The following is a 24,311-nucleotide window of genomic DNA, read 5'->3' on the forward strand; positions in this document are numbered from 1 at the left end:
CACCTTTAATATTCCTTTTTGCTTATCTAGGGGAAAAGGCCCAAATAACTAGAAAATACTTAAATATGAAGGAACCTCCTAAAGCATAAGTCCTGGGGCTAATGTTGTTTTGGCTAATTTGTATCTGCCATTTTTTTAATCATCATTAATTAAACTAAAGTTTTTAACAAACATATTTTAGAATTTATAAAAATAAATTTGAAAAACCAAGATTTGTTTCAAATATTTTCAGACATGTTCAGTAATTCAACATGAGTATTAATAACACTTTCTGAATTTAGTTTTCCTATGATTAATTTCTTGGTAATGTTTTTCAAAGGATTTAAATATGTCATAAGTTAATTCTAAGGCTTTTGTTTTTTATCTGTAAAATGTGGTATGTGCCTAGCAAAAGTAGTTTACAGTGAATATACATATGTGAAGAGGAAAACCTTTTTTTTTTTTTTAGCATAAATAATAACAAAAAATCCACAGTGTTCACATTCAAGTGTTGGTAAGTTAAGCTTCCAGAGGAAACTGCTGAGATGTGCATTTTTAGATTCTTGGCTTTAATGTCCAATGTAAATGACTTTTGTGGTCAAATCCTGCTCTTAATACTGTGTTTTTAATTTTGACTTATACTTATGAAAATTACTCATGTTTTAGTCACATGTTCACCAAGAACCAAGTAAGAGAATTCCTTCTTGGAGTGGTCGCCCAATCTGGATGGAAAAGATGGTAATGTGCAGAGTCAAAGTTCCACACACATTTGCTGTTCACTCTTACACCCGTCCCACAATATGTCAGTACTGCAAGCGGTTACTGAAAGGCCTCTTTCGCCAAGGAATGCAGTGTAAAGGTAGGATTGGTTGTTTTTCTTAAGTACAATTTATATATTTTCAGTAGCAAATTTGGTTCAAAATATTTATTTCAGAAGCATTAGGCAAAGAAATTGGTTTCCTAGTTGTTAATTTGAAAAGGACAATACAGGGGCGCCTGGGTGGCTCAGTTGTTAAACGTCTACCTTCGGCTCAGGTCGTGATCCCGGGATCCTGGGATCGAACCCTGCATCAGGCTCTCTGCTAGGCGGGAAGCCTGCTTCTTCCTCTCCCACTCCCCCTACTTGTGTTCCCTCTCTCACTATGTCTGTCTCTGTCAAAAAAAAAAAAATAATAATAATAATAATACATGCCTGCCCACACATACATATTTATTTATTAACAACTGCTCTCTGCAGTAAATGTACTATGTGCCAGGAATTATGCTGCAGAAAAGTTAGGATGTAAACAGAAAAACTAGAATTTGGATCTATAAGATATGGTTGCTTAACACGAGCCAATATAGGATAGTTAGTAAGAAGGTAAGCAGATACTTGAGCTTAAGTCTTTCTGATTTCAGAGCCAGATGCTACCCAAAATATAAAATATGCTTTCCTCTTTCCTTTAAATATTCATACACACAAACAAACCTATTACAAGAGTTTTATTGTATTTGTTTTAATTATGTAGCTAGGAGACTTGTACCAAAACTGTTACTCCAAATTGTTATCACACTGAAATGGGAAGACTATAGTAGAAGCCACTGAAATTGTGATAGGGATTATCCATATTTGGAATAAAACCCAGAACACTGTCAAAGTACTCTAGAAACATCTCTTAATGAACCAGGTGTTCAATAGAATAATGGAATATATTTTCCTGTAGTTGTATAATATTTTATGCTTTTTAAAGATGATTTTACCTTTTTGTCTCATATCTTTTTTTTTTTTGAAGATTTTATTTATTTATTTGACAGAGAGAGATCACAAGTAGGCAGAGAGGCAGGCAGAGAGAGAGGAAGGGAAGCAGGCCCCCTGCTGAGCAGAGAGCCCGATGTGGGACTCGATCCCAGGACCCTGAGATCATGACCTGAGCTGAAGGCAGGGGCTTAACCCACTGAGCCACCCAGGCGCCCCTGTCTCATATCTTCTTAACAACAGTGCTATACAATATAGTGAAAACCAAAAGTAGAGTTTAAGCCAAAGTAGAGTTTAAAATGTCTTATTAATTATTGAGCCAGTATGCAATATAAGTAACCTGTCATCCTATGTACTTATTTTTTATGTGATTATTTTAACAGTTCTTGGTATCATACTTTTTATATAATAGATGTAGTTGTGGAGTTGAATTACATATTTTATCTAAATAAAACATTAAAGTCTTTGTAGCAATAAACTAACCTATTTATAACACAGAATAGAGTAATTGTACATAAATTTAACTGAAGTATACAAGAAAACTTCTCTTGGCAACATAGGAGAACATCAGATAGAGAACATGTTGTGCCTTTGTTGCCAGGTATTTAATAACTATCAGGCAGGCATAATTCAATGTTGAAATTTTATTTCAACAGCTTACTTTGAGTATGAGTTAATATATAAATTAATACCTTAAAATATCAACACCAAAGTGTATTGGCAAGCAGTCACTAAGGAATGTTTTAGGAAAGAACATTAATAACAGATGTGCAAATTCTAGCCAAGAGATAATCTTAGTAAAGGTTGTAAATAATGTTGCTCTGTTGAGCAGAACAGAAACATTCTAGAACCATATGCAGTGCAGTACAGTATTTTATAGAGGACCTAAAATAAATATGTAGATTAATGAATTTTGAAATAAAACCAGTTAACTCTGCACCAGGTTATTGGTTTAATTTCTTGGAATTCTAAAAGAATAATGTTTTGTGTTTATATTGGTTCAGAAATACATATATTTTTATATAGCTAAGCTATTTTAATTATCAATCCAAAACAATCACTTATTTCAGTGATTTCTATATTTTTGTAATTTAAATTAAAGTACTTAATAAGTAGCTTTTTTTTTTTTTTTTTAAAGATTTTATTTATTTATTTGAGAGAGAGAGAGACAGTGAGAGAGAGCACGAGCGAGGAGAAGGTCAGAGAGCGAAGCAGACTCCCCATGGAGCTGGGAGCCTGATGTGGGACTCGATCCCGGGACTCCAGGATCACGCCCTGAGCCGAAGGCAGTCGTCCAACCAACTGCGCCACCCAGGCGTCCCTTAATAAGTAGCTTTTAAGATATTTAAAAGCTTCAGTGGCTCAGTTGGCTAAGTGTCTGCCCTTTGGCTCAGGTCATGATCTCAGGGTTCTGGGATCTAGCCCTGCATCAGGGGCCTTGCTCAGCAGGGAATCTCCCTCTCTACCTCTCTTGTATGCAGTCTCTCAAATAAATAAATAAAATCTTAAAAAAAAAAAAAAGTAAAAGTCTTTTTCATTCACCTTGTCAAGCTAAGAAAGAAAATTTAGTTAAACAGTTACTCTGAATCATTTGAGAAAACAGAGCTTCAAGAGCAGTATTCATTCATTCATTCATTCATTCACCTGTTTGTTTTCTTCTTTGTTATATTAAAACTTTAAGGCAGCTTAATACAAGAAAACATAAGTTAATAAAAACATGAGTAGGCAGGAGGGCACTTGATGTAAGGAGCACTGGGTGTTATATGCAACTGATGAATCACCTATATGTTAACTAACTTAAATTTAAATAAAATCTAAAAAAAAAAAAACCATGATGAGTAGGAGTACAGAGAAATAATAATGCCTGCCATTTGAAGGTACATACTTGCTCAGGTAGGACACAGATTTGGCTCTGCATTTTCAAAGGGAAAATAGAAGTTTTGTTATTGTCACAATTTATAAAACCTCATGAGATAAAAAGCACATCAGTTATTTAAGATATATGGAATATATTAATATCATACATCAATTTTTCTAGGGCATTTCATTTAAAAAGACTGTGTTATTTAATACAAGTTTTGTCATCCACCATATTAGTAATCATGGGACTTTTTCTTATGCCATTGGTATGATACCCAGAATTTTCTTGAGTCACAAGGATTAAAAGATCACTCTGAGTCAGGACTTGGAATTAGTTTTATCCAGAATTGGCTGGTAGGTGTATTTCCAAGGTGGAAGGTGGTAATAGACAATAGTTAAAGCATTGGCCTCAATTTTGGTGTCACCTTAAAAATACTTATTAAAACACATTTCTCAGCCCCACTCCCAGAGCTGCTGATATAATAGGTGTGGAGTGGGGCACAAGAATTTGCATTTCTGACAAGTTCTTAATAATGCTGATGCTGCTGGTCTGAGAACCACAGTTTGAGAACTACTGAGTTAAGGGTAGTACTGAACAGCTTATACCGGACACTCATCTGCAGTGCTATCAACTCTGAAGTTCTTGCAGGCTGAAGAGAACCATTCATAATGGTGAGTGATCTTGTGCATGAGAAGCACAGTCCTTCCATATAAGGCTGTATGGGAAAGCCCTTATTAATTCCTAACAAAAGCTTGTAGAATCTCAGTCTCTTTTCTGCATATGCACCAGACCTCACTAATAAGGAACTCTAGAGTAAGTGCTTGATATATATTGGAAAAGTAGTCAGCCTGAGAAACTCTTTAAGGGGAACATGGAAAGATGAATGTGAGGTAAGGGAAGGAAACCTGGTGCTGCCAGCAACATTTGGGCAGTGTGTCGTATGAATAGTATTAGCTTCATTAAAGAGATAAACTGAGCCATGGTAGAAGTGGGGAAGATGGTGGCAGAGTAGAAGGAACCTAAACTCAACTCATCCCTTGAATATAACTAGCTAACTATCAAACCATCCTAAATACTCCAGAAATCTCCCTGAAGAACAGTAGAACAAACTCCACAACTGAATGTAGAATAGAGGCTGCAGTGAAGGTAGGAAGTACAGGATATGGTTTAGAGAAATGCATGCCCGTTGCTGCAGAAGAGAGGGGACCCACGGTCACAGGGGCAAGAGAAGAGCACTTAGGAACACACAGCAAAAATGTTTTCCCATCCATTGGCTTGGAACGCAAGATGGGTTCTTGCAGCCGGAGGGCTTTAAGCTGAAAGTTTTAAGTGTCAGTGGGCTGGACTCCAAGAGAGTCTAGAGACATCAGGGAATCTAGAGGCATCAGGGCTGCTCCTGGAGAAGCAGGCATACAACCTCAGGGACACACAGTGTGGAAACAGTGATCTGAAGAGTGCCTGGGACACACAGTGAGGAGATTATTTGTTCTCAGAGCCTGCCCCTGAGAGGCAGCATTTATGAGAGACCTCTCTGGCAACATAGGAGCTGACTGGTGTGATTTCTCTTCCCTGCCAATCAATGGTGATAGATCAGTGGAACAGAATAGAAAACCCTGAAATGAACCCACAACTATATGGTCAGTTAATCATCATAAAACAGGAAAGAATATTCAATGGGTAAAAGTCTCTTTAACAAATGGTGTTGGGAAAATTAGACCATTCTCTTTCACCATACACAAAAAATAAACTCAAAGTGGACTAAAGACCTAAATGTGAGACCTGAAACCATAGATGTCAGGCGGTAATGTCTGACATCAGCCATAGCAACTTTTTTTAGATGTGTCTCCTGAGGCAAAGGAAACAAAAGCAAAAATAAATTATTAAGACTACATCAAATAAAAAGCTCTGCACAGCAAAGGAGACAATCAGCAAAACCAAAAGGCAGCAACCTATGGAATGAGAGAAGATATTCACAAATGATGTACCCCATAAGGAGTTAGTACCCAAAGTCTATACCCAAAGTCTATAAGAACTTATACAGTTCAACACCCCAAAAATGAATAATGCAATTAAAAATGGGCAGGAGACACGAATAGACATTTTTCCAAAGAAGACATACAGATGGCTAACAGACAACATGAGAAGATGCTCAACATCACTAATCACAGACATGAAAATCAAAACTCCAATGAGTTATCACCTCACACCTGTCAGAATAGCTAAAATCAACAACACAAGAAACAACAGGTGTTGTCAAGGTTGTGGTGAAAGGGAAACTCTGCACCTTGAGGGGTGAGAATGCAAACTGGTACAGCCACTCTGGAAAACTGTATGGAGTTTCCTCAAAACATTTAAAAGTGTTAAAAGTTAAAAATGTAAAAAAATGTTAAAAATGTGATCCAGCAATTCCATTACTAGGTATTTACCCAAGGAATACAAAACTACTAATTCAAAGGGATATGTGCACCCTGATGTTTATAGAAGCATTATTTATAATAGCCAATTTATGGAAACAGCCCAAGTGTCCATCAATTGATGAATGGATAAAGAAGATGTAGTGTGTATGTACTTACACACACGCACACACACACACACACAATGAATATTAATCAACCATAAAAAATGTGGCCACTTGCTAGATGGAGCTAGAGAGAATTATACTAAGTGGAATAGGTCAGTCAGAGAAAGACAAATACCATATGCTTTCACTCATGCAGAATTTAAGAAATAAAAATGAGCAGAGAAAAAAAAAGGAACAAACCAAGAAACAGACGCTTAACTATAGAGAACAAACTGATGGTTATGAGTGGTGGGGGGTGTGGTGGGGGGGTGAACTAGGTAATGGGGATTAAGGAGGGCATTTGTGATGTATGGAACTGTTGAATCACTATATTGCACACTTGAAACTCCTATCACACTGTGTTAACTAGCTGGAATTTAAAACAAAAAATAAACTGAGCCCTGAGGAGTTACAATACCTGTTAAGAGTTGGCATCAGAATTTGAAACCAGATCTTTATTCCCAGACTTGAGTTCTTAGTAAAGGAAAACTTTAAAAAGTGTCTAACCATATCTGATACTGCCTGACATATTACATAAATTAATCAATCAAAAACTTGATTTCAGATTGTAAATTCAACTGCCATAAACGCTGTGCATCAAAAGTACCAAGAGACTGCCTTGGAGAGGTTACTTTCAATGGAGGTAAAATTCTTTTTCTTAATTTCCATAAAAGATCAGAAAAGGTCATAATTCTTTTGTGTATTATCTTTGTATAAGGTTATATTTGCATATTTTGTTTACTTTGTTTCTTAACTTTGACTTTTTTTTATTTAATAACGGTACACTTTTATTAGTCATTATGCCTTCCCATTTTTCCTTTAACCACCTACCACTTTGTAGTCTCATATTGCCAGTTGTGCTGCATGTTCTCTTCCATCTTAGACAAAAGAGACTTTAACAGCCTGCTGCTGTCCCTAGAGGTTTTCATAGTTCTAGTACTTACTGACTGCCTCCGTGTACCAGGCCCTGTTCCACACTCTTTACATATATTGACATTTAAACATAAGAACAGCCCTTTGAATTAAAGTACTTACAGGTAAGTAAACTTAGGCACAAAGACGTTAAATAACTTGCCGGAGAAATGTAGCCAGAAACTTAGAGTTGGGATTCGAACCCACATGATCTGGTGCCCCCGAGTCCACAGTCATTAGAACACATTATATTGCCTCTCTCTCTTCTCTTTCTCTCTCTCTCTCTCTCTCTGTCTTTCCTTAGACACCCTTGCCTGCTGTTGTTTTATTTTTTTTTCTCTTTTCAAAATTACATTAATTGTAGTGATTACCTTTTTGGAAGGAAGAAGAAATGATACTAAGCATAATTTTTCTTTAACATTTACATGACTGGTAAAAATTAAATACAACTTTTATAGGAGGAGAAGCATAAGGAACAGAAATTAAATTTCTTAAGACTTTAACTTTTTCTTTAATGGCATGATTTTTATGGTTGCTGTTTAACACCATTGATAACGTGATTGGTTTTCTCATTTGTGAAATAAATGAATAAGTGTAGTTTTTCTATAGAACCAAAGTCTTCTCTAGATTTATGTTTGTATCTTTTTGTACTTTTCTACTGTTTGACAAATGGGTATCAAATACTATTCATACTGATTCTATAGTACATTTGTATACTAATGAGTTTGCACATCTTTCGTATGTTGAGTGGTTACTTAGGGGTTTTTCCTAAATAACCTAAATAACCTGTTCACATGTTTTGTCCATTTTTGTATTTGTTATTGATTTGCAGGGAGTTGTTGATAATTGTACCTAATAATTCTTGTCAGTTATAGTTGACACAAATACCTTCTCTCAGTTGTGGCTTTTCCTTTTTTTTTTTTTTTTAAGTAGCTTTATTGAGATAATTTTTGTACTTCACACATTTAGTTTATTCACAGAGTTAGGCAGCTGTCATTACAGTCCAATGGTGGGACATTTTCATCACCCTGAAAAGAAACTGCATACACTCTAGTAGTCACTCCTCCCTCTTCCCCACCAGCTCTTGGCAGCTGCCATCAACTTTGTATCTCTGTGGGTCTTTCTATTCTAGACATTTCATATAAATGAAATCATATCATGTGTAGTCTTTTGGGTGTGGTGTTGTCTCATATAGCTTCATGTTTTCAGGGTTCATCCATGTTGTAACAATACTACCTTCTGCTTTGTCAGGAATAACATTCCTGTGCATGAATATACTACATTTTATTTATCAGCTGATGGACATTTGAGTTGTATCCACTTTGGGGCTATGGTGAATACTGCTAAGAACATTTGAGCAGAGTTTCTGTGGACATATGTTTTTATTTCACTTGGGCAGATATCTGGTTGTGGAATTGTTGAGTCATATGATAACTCTGTGTTTAACATTTGGAGGAGGACTGCCAGACTGTTTCCCCGAGCAGCTATATATTTTACAGTCTCGCCAGCGCGTGTGAGGATTCAGATTCCTCCGTATGCTCGCCCCCACTTGTTCTTGTCCATCATTTTGGCTGTTGCCATCCTTTTCTTTTATTTTTTTTTGGCTGTTGCCATCCTAGTGAGTGTGAAGTGATAGCTCATTGTCGTTTTGATTTGCATTTTGCTGATGGCTAATTGATAGACACATCTTTTCACATGTCAGTGGGCCATTTTTACATCTGCTTTGAAGAATATCTATTATTCCTGTTTTTTGCCTTTTTAACTGGTTGTTTATTATTGAGTTGTAAGTGTTCTTTAAATATTTGAGATAGAGGTCTCTGATATATGTAAATACTTTTCTCTGGGCTGTCTTTTTACTTTCTTGAGGTATCATTTGCAGCACAAAATCAAGTCCAACTTATTTTTTTTAATCATTTAGGTTTTTGGTGTTCTATCGGAAGGCTTGGGATAACCCAAGGTCACAAAGATTGACTCTTGTGTTTTCTTCTAAGAATTTTATAGGGTTAGTTCTTACATTTAGACCTGTGATCCACTTTTTATATTTGGTTTAAAAAAGACGTCCCGTTTCACCTTTGTGCATGGAGTTACCCACTTGTACTAGCACCTGTTTTTGAACATTCTGCTTATTCTTTCTCTAACAAATTGCCTTGGACATTTGTGGAAAACCACTCAACCCAACATACAGTAGTGTTGGCTAATCTTTTACTTTGCTTTTAGTATCTTTTGACATATACAGGTTTAAATTCTAATTAATTAAATTAATTTTCTGTTTTATGGTGTGTGAATTTTATATCTTTCTCAAATACTACTTTGTCTTGAATCATAAAGATATTTTCCTAGATTTTCATTAAGCATTTTAAAGCTTTTTTTCTCATATTTTAGAAACTCTTTCTCTTCAGACGTATTGCTCTCCCATTAATATAAAACTCTGAATTCATTTAAAATTTTGCCAGAACCTTCCAGTCTGGGAGCAGATACAGATATACCAATGGATATTGATAGCAGTGACATGAACAGTGATGGTAGCCGGGGCTTGGATGACACAGAAGAGCCATCTCCTCCAGAAGATAAAATGTTCTTCTTGGATCCGTCTGACCTTGACGTGGAAAGAGATGAGGAAGCTGTGAAAACAATCAGGTATGCGTGTGCGTGGGTGTGCCAGGAGCTGCCGCCGGATGCAGGCTCAGTACAGGTGCTCCCTTGAGAGAGAATCTCTTTAAATGGACCCTAAAGTGTAATTTAAGATCGATTTAAATTGTTGGTAATTCTTTTACATGCACCACAGGATTTCTGAAAGAAATTATATCACTCTTGCCATCCACTCAACGTAGGAATGTGTGAGAATCTTTGTTTTCCTGAAGAGAAAAACACTTTATTTAAATGTAGTCTAGATGTGTCTCTCACGGTGGAGCAGCCACCACAAGGTGTCAGAATTAACTGACAGTTAAAGCAACCAGTTTCTTCGTAGAGGTAGATTGCTGGGTGTTCGAAACACCAGTACGAATGTTTACCTACAAATGTTGCACAAAGATGATGGTGATGAATTTGGGAGTGGTTAATTAGGTTATTAGCACTTTGTAAAAATGCTATTGGATTATTAAACTTGTAAATATCCCCTTATGTTTATAGAAATTTAGTTTTTCTATGTATACAGCTTTATAGGATGTACTACTTTGTAATGAAATGTTAATGTTTTGGCAGGTTTTGTTTTTCAGTGGCAACCAGGAGGTATCTAGAGAAAGTGGATCATTTATCAATCTCACATGGCTGAGTTTGGAGTCTATCCAGAGAACTCAAATAGTTTCTAATCATGAATACTTCATAATTTAAGAGAAAATATTTAACTGAAATCAAAAAACCATGTGTTTTCACATTTATGCCCCAAATTGTTCTTTTCCTCTAGCTATGCTGTTCCTGGCCCATGTTTCAGTATTACCTGATTTGACTGGTGCATTATTTATTATTTTTATTTTCTTAATTGTTATCTGTAAACATTTGACTTTCAGTGTCTTCTGCTAGAAATACTTTTTGCTAACAACATGAATAATGGAATTTGACCTTTGAACCATGTAAATTTGGTTGTAGATATACTTACTTTTTAACCTTATTATGAATTTACTAATTACCCTTGCTGCCTAGGGCAAAAGCAGCTTTCTCAACAGCAATCCCAGATGAGATTGTGGTAAAAAGTTTGAAGCCTTTATCTAAGGGCTCCAATCCTCTCCCAGGCTTCCTATCTTGCAGTTAGGGAGAATTCTTTCTGCTCTGTGCATTGTTTTGTGTTATGACCCATCAAAAAATATGAGGGCTTGTAGTATTATCTTAGTCTTTTATAAATCAACTGTGTGTCATCATAATGGGATTATTTTCTTAAGCTATTTCTATAAGGTATTTTGAAAAATTGTAAGCTCAATTATCCTAAAAAGGGCTGGTGAGTTTAAAGTATTTATGTGATTTTTTAAAAAATTGAAATGATCCATATTTTATCATGAACTCTGAATGTTTTTTAGTCCATCGACAAGCAGTAATATTCCGCTAATGAGGGTTGTGCAGTCCGTCAAGCACACAAAGAGGAAGAGCAGCACGATGGTGAAGGAAGGGTGGATGGTCCATTACAGCAGCAGGGACACCCTGGTCAGTAGCCACAGACATCGTCATGTGGTAGTGGAACTGGCTTATGTGCTTTACTTGATGCATTTTTAAAATCGAAATAAGAACGAGATCTATATTAAGGCATTTTTGTACACTAGAACTGTAGTTACCTTTGTAAAGAGTTTTCAAAAGGCAGAACTTTGAAATATTTTTACAAACTAGTAGAGCAATAGAGATTCAGAAAGTATCTGGGGATACATCACCAAATACAAAATCTGTGAAAGAAATGATTGATAAGATAGACTTCATTACAGTTAAAAGCTTTTGCTCTGTAAAAGACAGTGTCGAGAGAATGAGGCAAACACAGACTAGGAGAAAATATTTGTAAAAGAGACATCTGATGAAAGACTTCTCCAAAATATACAAAGAACTCTTAAAATTCAACAGTAAGGAAACAGCCCAATTAATAAATGAATCAAAAACCTTAACACATACCTCACCAAAGAAGATACACAGATGGCAGATAAGCACATGAAAAGGCGTTCCATATCCTATGTCATCGGGGAAATGCACATTAAAAGAGCAATGGAATGCCACTACATACGGATTGGAATGGCCAGAACCTGAACACTGACAGCACCAAAGGCTGGCGAGGATGTAGATAGAGCAATGCAAACTTTCATTCATTGTTGGTGGGAATGCAAAATGCTATGGATGCATTGGAAGACAGTTTGACGGCTTCTTAGAAAACCCAACATACTTTCACCATATGATCTGGCAGTTGCATGCCTTGGTATTTACCCAAAGGATATGAAAACTTAGGTCCACACAAAAACCTGAATATGGATGATTACGATAGCTTTATTCATAATTGCCAAAACTTGGAAGCAACAGGATGTCCTTCAGTAAGTGAATTGACAAACCGTACTACATACATCCAGATGACGGAATATTATTCAGTACTAAACAGCAGTGAGCTATGAAAAGACAGGAAGGAATCTTAAGTGCATATTACTAAGGAAAAGAAGCCAGTGTGAAAAGGCTGCATACTCTTATGATTCCAGCTATGACATCTGGAAAAAGCAAAACTATGGAGACAGTGAAGAATAAGGGTGGGGGCAGCGGGCAGGTAGGCATGAATCAGCAGAAAGAACACAGAATTTTTAAGGCAAGGAAAATACTCGATAAAATAAAATGATGTAAACCTGTCATTATACATTTGTCCAAACCCTAAGAATGTACAACACTAGAGGGAATCATTACATTAACTCTGGACTTTTGTGATTATGATGTGTCTGTGTAGGTTCTTTAGTTGTAACAAGTGTACAGTTCTGAACGAGAATGTAGATCATGGGGAGGCTTTGCATGTATGGGGCGCAGGGAGTACATGAGAAATCTCTGTACCTTCCGTTTAATTACACTGTGACCAAAAATGGCTGAAGGCTTCATTTTTAAAAATAAAGGGGCATGTTAAGAAAAAAACAAAAACACATATCAAAAAACAAAAGCAAAGACAAATGACAAACTGAAAGTATCCCGAAGTCATAATTTAGACAAGGATTCATTTCATTTTAAAAAGGATTAATTTCATTATATGTAAGGATGACAATAAATTTATCAGAAAAAGACCACACAGCACAAAGAATGGGCAAAGAATATCAGCAGAGTTCATAATCAAGGAAATACATATGACTCTTGAACATAAGAGCTTGATCTCATTCTTTTTTTGAATTTCGGTTTCAGATCATTGAGTCATCTATACCCTCTTTCCCCCCACCCAACCTCAATTTTTAAAATTTAATTTAATTTAATTTTTTCAGTGTTCCAAAATTCATTATTTATGCAGCAGACCCAGTGTTCATTTTTAATAAAAAGTACAATTTAAAATTTCACTGAATTACCAGCTTTTATTTATCAGTGTTGCTAAGATCAAAGTAACGTAACTATATTAGTGAAGGTTTGAGTAGATAGGTACTTATGTTGCTGATGATACTATAAATTGGGTCAAATCTTATGAAGGGTGATTGACATTGTCTAGCGAAATTACATGTGTATATATTTTCTGATCCAGCGAGCCAGATTAGAAATGCAGCCTATAGGTAAATTACCTACCTGCGCATGTATACCATGTATATATTTGAGCATGCATGCATAAAATTCTCTAAAAGGATGCCTAGAAACCTACTACCATTGCTTACCTGGGTGAGATGTGAATGGTGGCGGGAGTATACTTGTCACTCTGTATCCTTCTTATATTTGCAGAATTTTGACCCTCACGAATTTTAAACCTACAGAAATACAAACTTATGAGTAGAAATGAAAGGGAAAGGAAAGGGACAGGCACTTTGGAGGAACCATTATTTTTATACCACAGACTTTTATGTCCTTTATTTTATAGAGAAAGAGGCATTACTGGAGACTGGACAGCAAATGTCTAACATTGTTTCAAAATGAATCTGGATCAAAGTATTATAAGGTAAAAATTATACATATTTTGAAAAACACGTACATTGAAACATTATATATTTTCCAAATATTCAAGTAATATTCATTAATTATTATATTGGCATATACCTATTTTGACTCTGCCTAATGTCATGTATAGAAGGCTCTGTTAAGTTCCGTGTTGAAATAACTGTCCCACACCCTTCCATTTCACCCCTCACAGTAGCCCTGCTGCCCAAGGTTGTTTTTCGTTGTGTGTTCCTTTGGTTTTGGCCTGCTTGTCAGATTGCTATTGATTGCCTTTTGAATGCTGTGATTTAAGTTGGGCAGTGTAGTAAGTCCCATGATCGTCGCCTGCCCAGAAGAGGCCACTGTGGGATTTGGTGTTCTCTACGCTCCATTTTATCTGAGGCCCTGATCCCCAGAAGCAACTTCTTCACCTCTGTCTAGTCTTCTTTGCTTGGCTTGCTCTACCCTTTGCGTGTCAGAGACACCAGACAAAATAGCAGAGCGTAGCAATTGTATCCTTAAGAAAGAGAATAGAAACTAGACTTGCTTTGATCTGGTTGGGTCCTTTTAAGTACTTTCTTTGCATTAGGGAATGGATTTCCTATAAATACTTGTTACATTTATGGGCAGAACCAGATGGAATGCTTGAACAACCTATACTAACATTCTACTTTTGCTCTTACTTTTGCTTTGTTCTTCTCTGAGGGCTGTATCTTGCAGCAGCCTCTGGTAGAGAAGTAAATGTTGAGTTGATTTAATGACAATTGGAAAGTGACAAGTGTTGGATATAGTGGCATTTACCCTCCAGGATCCTCTCCTTCCTTAACAGTCTAATGACCTGCTGCAGGCCTGAATCACTGGCTTAGTGATCATACTCCATGCTCTGCCTTCGGCGTTGTTGGGCATGCAGATCATTCCAGGCAGATACTATCGTAAGACTTGACTGTGTGTTCCATGTACCACATACTTATGTTCATCTTAATGCATTCATTAAAAACGCATATCTCTGTTAGTGTATTTGAAAATAAAAACAAAGATGTATTCATATCTTTTAATGCTTAATTTTTTACTTCAGGAAATTCCACTTTCAGAAATTCTCCGCATATCTTCGCCACAAGATTTCACAAACATTTCACAAGGCAGCAACCCACACTGTTTTGAAATCATCACTGATACTATGGTATACTTTGTTGGGGAGAACAATGGGGATAGCTCCCACAATCCTGTTCTTGCTGCCACTGGAGTTGGAGTTGATGTAGCACAGAGCTGGGAAAAAGCAATTCGCCAAGCTCTCATGCCTGTTACCCCTCAAGCAAGTGTTTGCACTTCTCCAGGGCAAGGGAGAGATCACAGTAAGCAATAAGCTTGTTGATGGCTTTTCTCCCCCTCGCATTTTGTGGGTATGGTTGTGTTTCTGCATGTATTTCTTTCTTTCTTTCTTTTTTTCTTTTCTTTTCTTTCTTTTTTTTTTTTTTTAAGATTTACTTGAGAGAGAGAGAGCGAGCGCGAGCATGAGCAGAGTGGAGGGGCAGAGGGAGAAGCAGACTCCCTGCTCAATCTCGATCCCGATCCTGGGACTCCGGGATCATGACCTCAGCCAAGGGCAGATGCTTAACCAACTGAGCCACTGAGGCACCCCTCTGTATATATTTCTAATGCTTACTTTAAGCTTCATCTGTACTAACCAATATTGTTAATTAATTCCTGTGTATAGTTGTGTTATAATGTATACATAAACCCCTAGAGCTAGGTTTCAGAGTCAGTTTCCTTACATTCAAATCCTGGTTCTGCCAACCTGTTATATGATCTTAGGCAAAACCTTACCTCTCTGTAATAGTACCTACTTTATAGGGTTCTCAGCATTAAAGAAAGGAGAACCAGTGTTTGGTATCCATGAACTCTCATTGGATTAAGCAGACTACTAGCATTTTGCTTCATGGTGGGATATAAACAGGTGATAGAGTATTATGGTTCACATCATATTTGTGAAATCTATGAAGTCATAAATGCCATTTTTCTTTTAACTCAATTAAAACATTCAGAAATACTAAAAAATTATTAAAACATGTTCTTTGCACCAACAAAATTTATAAAATAAAACCTAAATTTGATAAAGGATCAAGTGAAAGCCATAACATAATGTCACTTTTATGCTACTGGTGTTGTTCTTTATGGGGAAACATTATTCATTAGACAAGTTTATTTAAATCAAAATAGGTATCAGCCAGTTCCTAAATGTGTGTTATTTCAGTTCAGCTCTATTATTTCATGCATCTATTCTTGGCATTATACTAGGCTCTGAGCTAGAATACAAAAGAAACACAGAAATTAAGGGAGAAAGGGCATACAACATAAGTGTTAAGTGGTAGCATAAGGCAGTAGAATGCAGAAATGAGTAATGCATTATCTGGGGGATGCAGATATGGATAGGAGGAGTAAGCAGAGACTTTATGATAGAAACAATCTGATTTGAACCTTGACCTTGGATCTCAAGTAGGTAAGGATAGGAAAAATCAAAAGGGAAGGGTGAAGGGGGATCGTGTTACTCTAGTTAAGGAAGATGGGCGTGATCAAAGGGATGTAAGTAATGACTGAACATGTTTGGTGTTTAATACTGACTCTCAGAGGATGAATCAGATGGATATTTACAGTGCTTCTTAAGTTTGGGGGGATTTTAGGCAAAAGTCTGATATCCTAATTGAAGCCATGGATCTTTTCCCCCAGAAAATGATACAGGGACATAAACACAAATGTTATGTATAAATGGGATATAGGAATATTCTCTGTTCTCCAGCCCATCCATGGACCTCCTCCCTCAGGATAAGAGTCTCTAAAAGCAGAATGACAGAGGGGTTAAGAGTGAGGATGGTAGAGAATGAAAGCACAGTCTTGCTTACTGGCTGTGATCTTGGTCTCTGCAGTCACTAATCTAAAGTGGGAATAATAATAAATGCATATAATGCACTTAGCACAGTTCCTGACACATTGGTAATACTATTCCTGGGTTGTTGGCTGCTGCTATTGGTTTTTCTGGAGTGGAGTTCTAGGAAGCAATAGAAGATAAATCTAGGTGGAGTTACACAGTGGAGGCATTTGAAATAAAATCAGTACTGACTTATGCTAGGAAAATGGAATGATTGAAAAACAAAGCTTTAGACACTTTAATATCATTGATGCTATGCCTTTTTTGTTCATTAATATTTGAATTATTTAAAATATTTTAGGATTGACTTAACATTTTTAAATGCAGTCTTTGACAGTCATATTACTTATTTTTGACTTATAGTATGCTTACATTTTCTTGTTTTAAATTTTTATATTTGGGATCGTAAAGGAAATTTCACATCTTATTTCTTTGAGTTCTCTCTGAGATTCTAGATGTTTGAGACCTAGACTCTTACATACTTTCCATGTGGCCCTCTTCTCTTGTCACTTACTTCCTTTGCTTATCAAAGTAATTAACTTCACAGTAATATGGAATATAAAATGAGACAGCCCTTCCTGTACACTTGTAACACATCCCCTTATTCCTGCTTCTATATCTCCCCCATGAGAAAACCATTATTAACAATTTGGTGTATATTTCTTGGTTTGGGGAGAATGGAAGCTGGTACTACCTGTACTGTATTATTATATTTTTATTTTTACACAAAATGCAATTTGCTTTTATCCACTATTAAACTAATATGGGATCAGATATATTTCAGTGTCAGTATATAGATTTATCTGATTTATCTAATTTTTTATTAAAATAATGCCTGCTTTTTGTGTTTTAGAAAATGCAGGCAGTGTGGAAATGTACAAAGACTAAAGTTTTTGTTCCCCAACCCTTCCTCTCTTGTTCACCAGAAGTATCATATTTTCTTTGTTTTTAATTCAAATGCTGCTGCCTTACAACTTGCCTTTCTAACTTAATATGCCATGGATAGCTTTCTAACTCAGTGTGGATAGCTCTACACCATTGAGTGTTTAGATAATATTTCTTTGTGTGGATGTGTCATGTTTTATTTGACTAGTTTCTTGTTGATGGGTTAGTATTATGTGTTTGGATAAATTTTTTTGAAGAACATAATTATATTAACTGTAGGTTAGCCACTTTTAAAAATTTAATGTAGTGTGGGCATTCACATATCAGCAAATGTTAATATTAAGTCATACAACAATTTTGTTGTTTTCTCATACATCATCCTTCTGTTTTACAGAAGATTTGTCTACTAGTATCTCTGTATCTAACTGTCAGATCCAGGAAAATGTGGTAAGTAAAAATTACAGCTAAAATAGCAAATTGGGTAATTAAAATAGGTAAAATAAGATGTGAAAATCTTATTAAATAAACTCAAGAGACAAAAACCAAACTCTTAAATACAGAGAACAAATGTAGTTGCCAGAGGGGAGTTGGGTGGGGGGCATGGTGAAGTAGATAAAGGGAATTAAGAATACATTTATCTTGAGCGCTGAGAAACATTTAGAATTGTAAATGACTATATTGTATATCCAAAACTAGTATAACACTGTATGTTAATTATATTTGAATTTTTTAAAAAGTTCATAGGCCAGAGTATTGAGCACTTGGCCTAAAGGCACCAGCTAGATTTTGTGGCTGATAACTACTCTAAGGAGTTCTGCTTTATGAAGGAAACTAAAGCAGATTTTTTAAAGTGTGGAAATAAAGATAATTTTTTCACAAGTGATAGTAGAATATCACATAGTGATAGACTAGTTCAACGAGAAGGGAGAGATTACTTCTTGCTGGTAAGGAAGGAGGGAAAGCCTCCTCAAGGAAGTGAAGCCTGAGCTGTGCCCACAAGGATGGAAAGACATTTCGGCTAAAGTGTGGAGAGGATGGGGGTTGCGGGGAGACAATAGTTAGGGCAAGTGCAGGGACCAGGATGTACAAATAGAGGGAAGCAGGACATACAAGACTTTTAATACAAGACTTTCAAAGAATAGTGAATGGAAGAAGTTTGGCTGCATAGGTAGGTACATGTTAGGGATTATGACAGGGGTCAGCATACTTTCTATATTTTAGGCTTTGGGGTCCATACCCCATTACTTTACTCTGCCATGGTCATGAGAAAGCATCCATAGGCAGTGCATAAAGGAAAGAGCATAACTGTGTCCCAGTATAACTGTATTTATAGACACTTGAATTTGAATTTTTATCATTTTCACATGTCAAAAAATGCTATTATTATTTTCCCTTTTAACCATTTAAAATGTAAAATTGATTCGTATATCAAAAACCCATACAAAAGAGACAGCAGGCTAGATTTGGCCTATAACTGATTTGCCAACCCTGGATAAGAAAAAAGATTCGAAAAAGAAGTCATAAAATAGTTCATTGGCTGTCTAAAAATTTCTCTGATAAAAATCTCGCCATCCTCCACTTGGGGCCTCCAGCTGTAATACCCCTGTAGCATATTCTTGTTGGCTTTTTTAAGACTGCATGAAGAGACTGGCTATCCAGTAGTGTTACAGGGAATAGAGGGTTTCAAGGAGATGTAATCTGTGGGTCTCTTGTAGTGGTAGGTAGAATAGATACCAGATTTTTGGGGAGGAAGAGAGGGATTACAGAAACATGAGATCACTAACTTTGAAGGATCCCCTGAGAACTTGAGGGGCATATCCATTCATAGCTGAGAAGGGAAGAGGTTCAGAATTGGTCTTTGTGAACGCCTTTTCTAGCAATTATTTGACTAGTGGATGTTCCCTCATCTAATTTGATTAGAATCAGAATTTCCTTGGTTAAACAAAAAATTGGTTAAAGTTGGGAAGCATGTAAAAATGATTCTTATGAATCTTAAAATTTTCATTATACCTTAAAACATGTATATATACACATTGATTTACTTTTGTCACAGGGATGAGTCTTCTTTAAGTATGGGTCTGCTAAGTAGAGTTCCACTTCATCTTTCTTGCATCAGCCACACCTTTAACATAGTACCTGGGTGGCTCAGTGGGTTAAGCCACTGCCTTCGGCTCAGGTCATGATCTCAGGGTCCTGGGATCGAGTCCCGTGTTGGGCTCTCTGCTCGGCAGGGAGCCTGCTTCCCTCTCTCTCTCTCTGCCTGCCTCTCCATCTACTTGTGATTTCTCTGTGTCAAATAAATAAATAAAATCTTTAAAAACAAAACAAAACATAGTACTGCCGTTCCCGTGCTCACGCCCTGATTTTATGCGGACTCCATAGGTTAAGGGCACAGTTCCTAACAAAGCTGCTCTCACTTGAGACACCAGCCACAAGTGCAGGGGTCCCCAGTTCATCCATACTTCTGACCAACTGGCTACAGAGTCGGGATTCCCACAAACCCACACTGAGGTTCAGTACCTCACTAGAATGACTCAGAACTTAGGAAAGTACTGGATTTAGACTTACAGCCTTATTGTAACAGAGAAAAATCAGGATGAGCCAACCAAAGACACATAGGGTACAGTCTGGGAGGGTTCTGAATGTAGAGCTTCTGCATTCTCTCCCTGAAATCAGGACATGCAACCCTACTGCACAGTGATCTGTCACCAGCCTGCAAAGTCACCTGGGCCTTAGTGTACAGAGTTTTTTTTGGAATCTCATTAAGTAGGCATGATTGACTGAAGCATTGGCCACATGATTGAACTCCATCTCTTACCGCCCCTTCTCCTCCCCTGAGTTTGGACTGGTTCAAAGCCCTAACGCTACAATCATGTGGTTGGTCTTTCTGGTGACCCTATCCCATCCTGAATCATTTTGTTAGCATAATTCTGGTGTGATCCAAGGGGCTCGTGAATACCATAACATATAAGATACTCCTATGACTTGAGAAATTCTAAGGATTTAGAATCTCTCTCTTTGGAACTAGGGACAAAGGCCAGTCAAGTTCTTATTATACAACAACACCCCTAATGGATTCTCTATAATTTCCAATTTTTGTTTCTTTAAAGTAGAGCCAGGGATACTTGTGAAGTATTCTGAGAACAGAATCCTTACCCCACAATCTTTGGTATTTATTTTGCTCGCAAATAAATTGACAGCTGTAGTTTTGGTGTCTCACCTTTATAGAGTTTTTTTTTTTTTTAAGAGTTATTTATTTAAGAGAGAGAACACAAGGAGGAGGCACAGAGGGAGAGATCATCTCAAGCAGATCTGACACTGAGCACGGAGCCCAGTGCAGGGCTCGATCTCACAACCCTGAGATCATGACATGAGCCAAAACCAAGAGTCAGATGCTTAACTTACTGTACCACCCAGTGCCCCCTTTATGGAGTTTCTAAAACTACTTTGCTTTCATAGAAATTTCTAATGTTTTATTGACTTATATAGTATACTTATTTAAATTTTTATAATTAAACTATATAATCTATAACATTTGGCATAATGGGTTTGGGAACAAATTCAGTTTTAAGAGTTACTCGTTGGGATGCCACATGCATTTTATTAGGCTACTGTAGACATCAGTCAATATATTCTTTTCAGAGGGAATGGGAAGTACAGGTTATTCAGGGGAGTTAGTAAAGAAAAGGTGTTAGGAGAGCCTCTACAAATAAGTTGAATTTATCTGACCCTGATATGTCCTGAATTATTTATCTTTTTAATAGATTTTTATGTTTCCCTAATACATCATAAGCCTCTTAACTAGGTCTGTTTTTACAAATTAGCTACCTTTTACAGAGTCATCTGTACAGTTAGGGCACAATAAGTGTTGATGACAATCATAAAATAGGCAGTTTTTAAATTAGGAGGAACCTAGAGGCGTAGACCAATACTTTGTTACAGGTGAGAGAGTCAAGTCCCAGGGAAGTCAACAATTTAAATATTACCTTATTTCAACAGAAATTAGGACATCAGATTTATAGAATTACTGATTTTATATGCCAGGCCCTGGACTTGACACTTGGTATATATCCTCATTTAACTTACTTAAAAATACAGTGAAATAGATGTTACTATATCCCCTTTACCAGCAAGAAATTGGGGTCTGTACCATTCCGTATGAGTTGCTACCATGACACGGGCGCCGGCAGGGAGTGTAACACTGACAGAGATGGAGGCCCTGACTTCAGACGCCAGACTGCGGCCTGAAGCGCTAGGGAGGGGCTGGAGAGCTCCCGCCGGGAATATTCCCACAGCAACAGCCACCACCTCAGAGGAGGACGGGAGGGAGGGATCTGAGCTGCAGACTTTCTCACACGTGCCCTTTTCATCAGGCTTTCAAATCAGCCTGATCTCAATAATACAAACCTTCTGAGTTTTTCTCTCAAATCAAAGATAGCAAATCTCTTTAATGGTGAAATAGGTACAATTTTGTTAATTTTTTTATGTTAATTTACTTTTTATAGATCATTACTTACTAAACACAAGACTTTCTTTTATTCAGAGCACTTTTCCCCCAAAGGCCTTGTTACAGAATACATTGTACTTGCATATTAAAAGTCATAGTAATAAAATTGGGGTTTTCTAGGACGTGGAAAGTTTGTGTTCATAAAATATGTTAGGAAACTTAGCTGCCTCTCTCCTAAAAACAGAAAGGTGTTCAGTATTAGAATGAAAAGAGTCAGAGATACTGCCAGTATTGAACAGAGAGAAATAACGCCGCTTCCTCTTTCCCAAACAGGACATTAGCACTGTTTACCAGATCTTTGCCGATGAGGTGCTTGGTTCAGGCCAGTTTGGCATCGTCTATGGAGGTAAGCGACGCACAGCCGGCTGCGTCTCATACATACTCCAGGAAGCTGTGAAACTGGAAGACCCCGGCCAGCTGTCATGTCCTGTCACAGTTTGTCCAGTGGTTCCCCCCGGGGCTGACGTACGTTCTTCTAGCTCCGCCCTGTTCACTCTGCGTGTTCTTTAATCGCAGCTGCTCGCTTTACAGAGTAACAGAAAGCGTCAGGAAATTAGTTTCACAGTACTTACTTTATCTCTCCTCATAGCTCACTCATAACGATGTTTGTGGGGGGAAAATAAATGACTTGAAGCCTTTGTTGGGCTTTGTGGGCTCATTTATCCAAGGATACGCTCTGCTGGATTTCCAGCACAAGTGGCCCCATTTGTCTGCTGTTGGCAGGAATGTCGTGTCAGGTCCGAAGACCCAAAATCACGCTGTGACTCCTGACACTGGCAGTCATTTAAGCTCACTGTGCATTAGTATCTTCATCTGTTTAAAGTGGCCAACAAAATCTGACCTGCATAGCTCCCAGGGGTGTTAATTAAGCCTAATGTACATAAAAGTACTTTATAAGCTATAATCTACAGTATAAAAGAAATGTTAAATCCATTTCCTCCTTTGCCAACCCCCTTTAAGTAGCTTTCTAGTGGCCTTTCCACCTCAAGGCTTGCCCTGATATGTGGTTAAATAACTGTGCTGTCTCGGTGAACCTAGAATAAAATTAATTCATTGATAAAATGCTTCTGTCTTGACAGTATCTGAAGACTAAGTCAGAGTAGTTAACTCATTTAACAAGGTAGATTATTGTTCAGCAAACAAGTTCATTCAAATTTCCTGCCATTTCAAGTAATGAAACTGCCTTTATGAGAGGCAACTACTAAGGAAAAATGTAATTTACTTCTAAAAGTTAAAGGTGAGTGAAGGAGAAAGAACAAAATCAGCCAAAGAAAAGAAATCTAAGAGTAAAAACATATTAGTTTCAGTCTTTGTTCAACTTCCTCATAAAGCTTTCATATTGTATATGAACTGTCAACTTGCTTTTTCTTTCTTTTCTACACTTTTTTTTTTTTTTTTAAATAGGAAAACACAGAAAGACTGGAAGGGATGTGGCTATTAAAGTAATTGATAAGATGAGATTCCCCACAAAACAGGAAAGTCAACTCCGTAATGAAGTGGCTATTTTACAGGTAAAAAAACCAAGTTGCTTTGTATTGGTTTTAATATTTGATTTGTGAGTTTTTAAATGCAAGTCTGTTTAGTGTGCTGATACGAATAAGGTTTGTTTTTTCTTCTGTTTTCATATTGTGACGTTTGGGCTCAGTAGGAGGCTGGTGGGCATCTATATTAAATCCTTAAGTCTTTTTTTTTTAAAGGAAAAATTAAGAGTAATCTAGGAGTTACAAGAACTGCCATTAAGATAGTAGTTTAGAACACATTTTCATCAGCAATGTCTTAACAACAACAACAGAAGTAAAAACCTAATCTGTCTCTCCAGAAGCTCAAAATACTTGGATACTTGTGTCCCCACATTTGATTAGGAGGTCAGCTAAATATAAAGATCAACTTTAGTCTACTTTGTACTTGAATTACAATTCTCAGAACAATCTGAATGTGGTAAAAACATTTTTTAACGGAAACTTCAAATACTCATTTGCTGAAATTCATTACACGAGATGTAGTCAGATGAGCATTTGAACTACACTCTTGCACATGGGTTGAAAGGAATGTACTACACTCCCTCTACTCACTCTACTCTTTGGCTCCCCACCTCCCGTCCGCTGTGTCATCCTTACTTTCCCATCTTTGCCCATGATTCTTCTTGTATGTAGTCCTCATTAAACAACCTCAAAGGCTGGCTGAACCCTGCCTGGCAGTTGATTCTGGTATTTTCTGTTCCCTGCAGCCCCACTGACATCCTTGGTTTTTCTTCCCCATGTCCTCCCCTTTTTCAAGAAAGGTCAGGAGGTAAAGACTGAAGATCTTACTGAGACTACAGTTTTGGCCTTTCCAGTGGCAGGGAGGAACAATTCTAGAATCATTGATTAAGCAGTGACCTTCTAGTTTACTCAGGAACATCCA

At 37.0% G+C, this 24,311-nt stretch overlaps 1 protein-coding gene across 1 annotated transcript in view; it reads left to right on the top strand.

The window, feature by feature from the left end:
• Positions 1–24,311, top strand: part of PRKD3 (protein kinase D3) — a 79,668-nt gene that overhangs the window by 45,455 nt on the left and 9,902 nt on the right. The window contains exons 6-14 of the mRNA XM_044261738.1: positions 646–838; positions 6,701–6,778; positions 9,501–9,684; positions 11,058–11,181; positions 13,538–13,615; positions 14,669–14,945; positions 17,796–17,848; positions 22,182–22,254; positions 23,313–23,419. Of these exons, the coding sequence (XP_044117673.1) occupies positions 646–838; positions 6,701–6,778; positions 9,501–9,684; positions 11,058–11,181; positions 13,538–13,615; positions 14,669–14,945; positions 17,796–17,848; positions 22,182–22,254; positions 23,313–23,419 (1,167 nt within the window). The remainder of the gene's footprint in view (positions 1–645; positions 839–6,700; positions 6,779–9,500; positions 9,685–11,057; positions 11,182–13,537; positions 13,616–14,668; positions 14,946–17,795; positions 17,849–22,181; positions 22,255–23,312; positions 23,420–24,311) is intronic.

Source organism: Neovison vison, chromosome 8 (genome assembly GCF_020171115.1).
Source record: "Neovison vison isolate M4711 chromosome 8, ASM_NN_V1, whole genome shotgun sequence".
Classification (NCBI taxonomy): Eukaryota; Metazoa; Chordata; class Mammalia; order Carnivora; family Mustelidae; genus Neogale; species Neogale vison.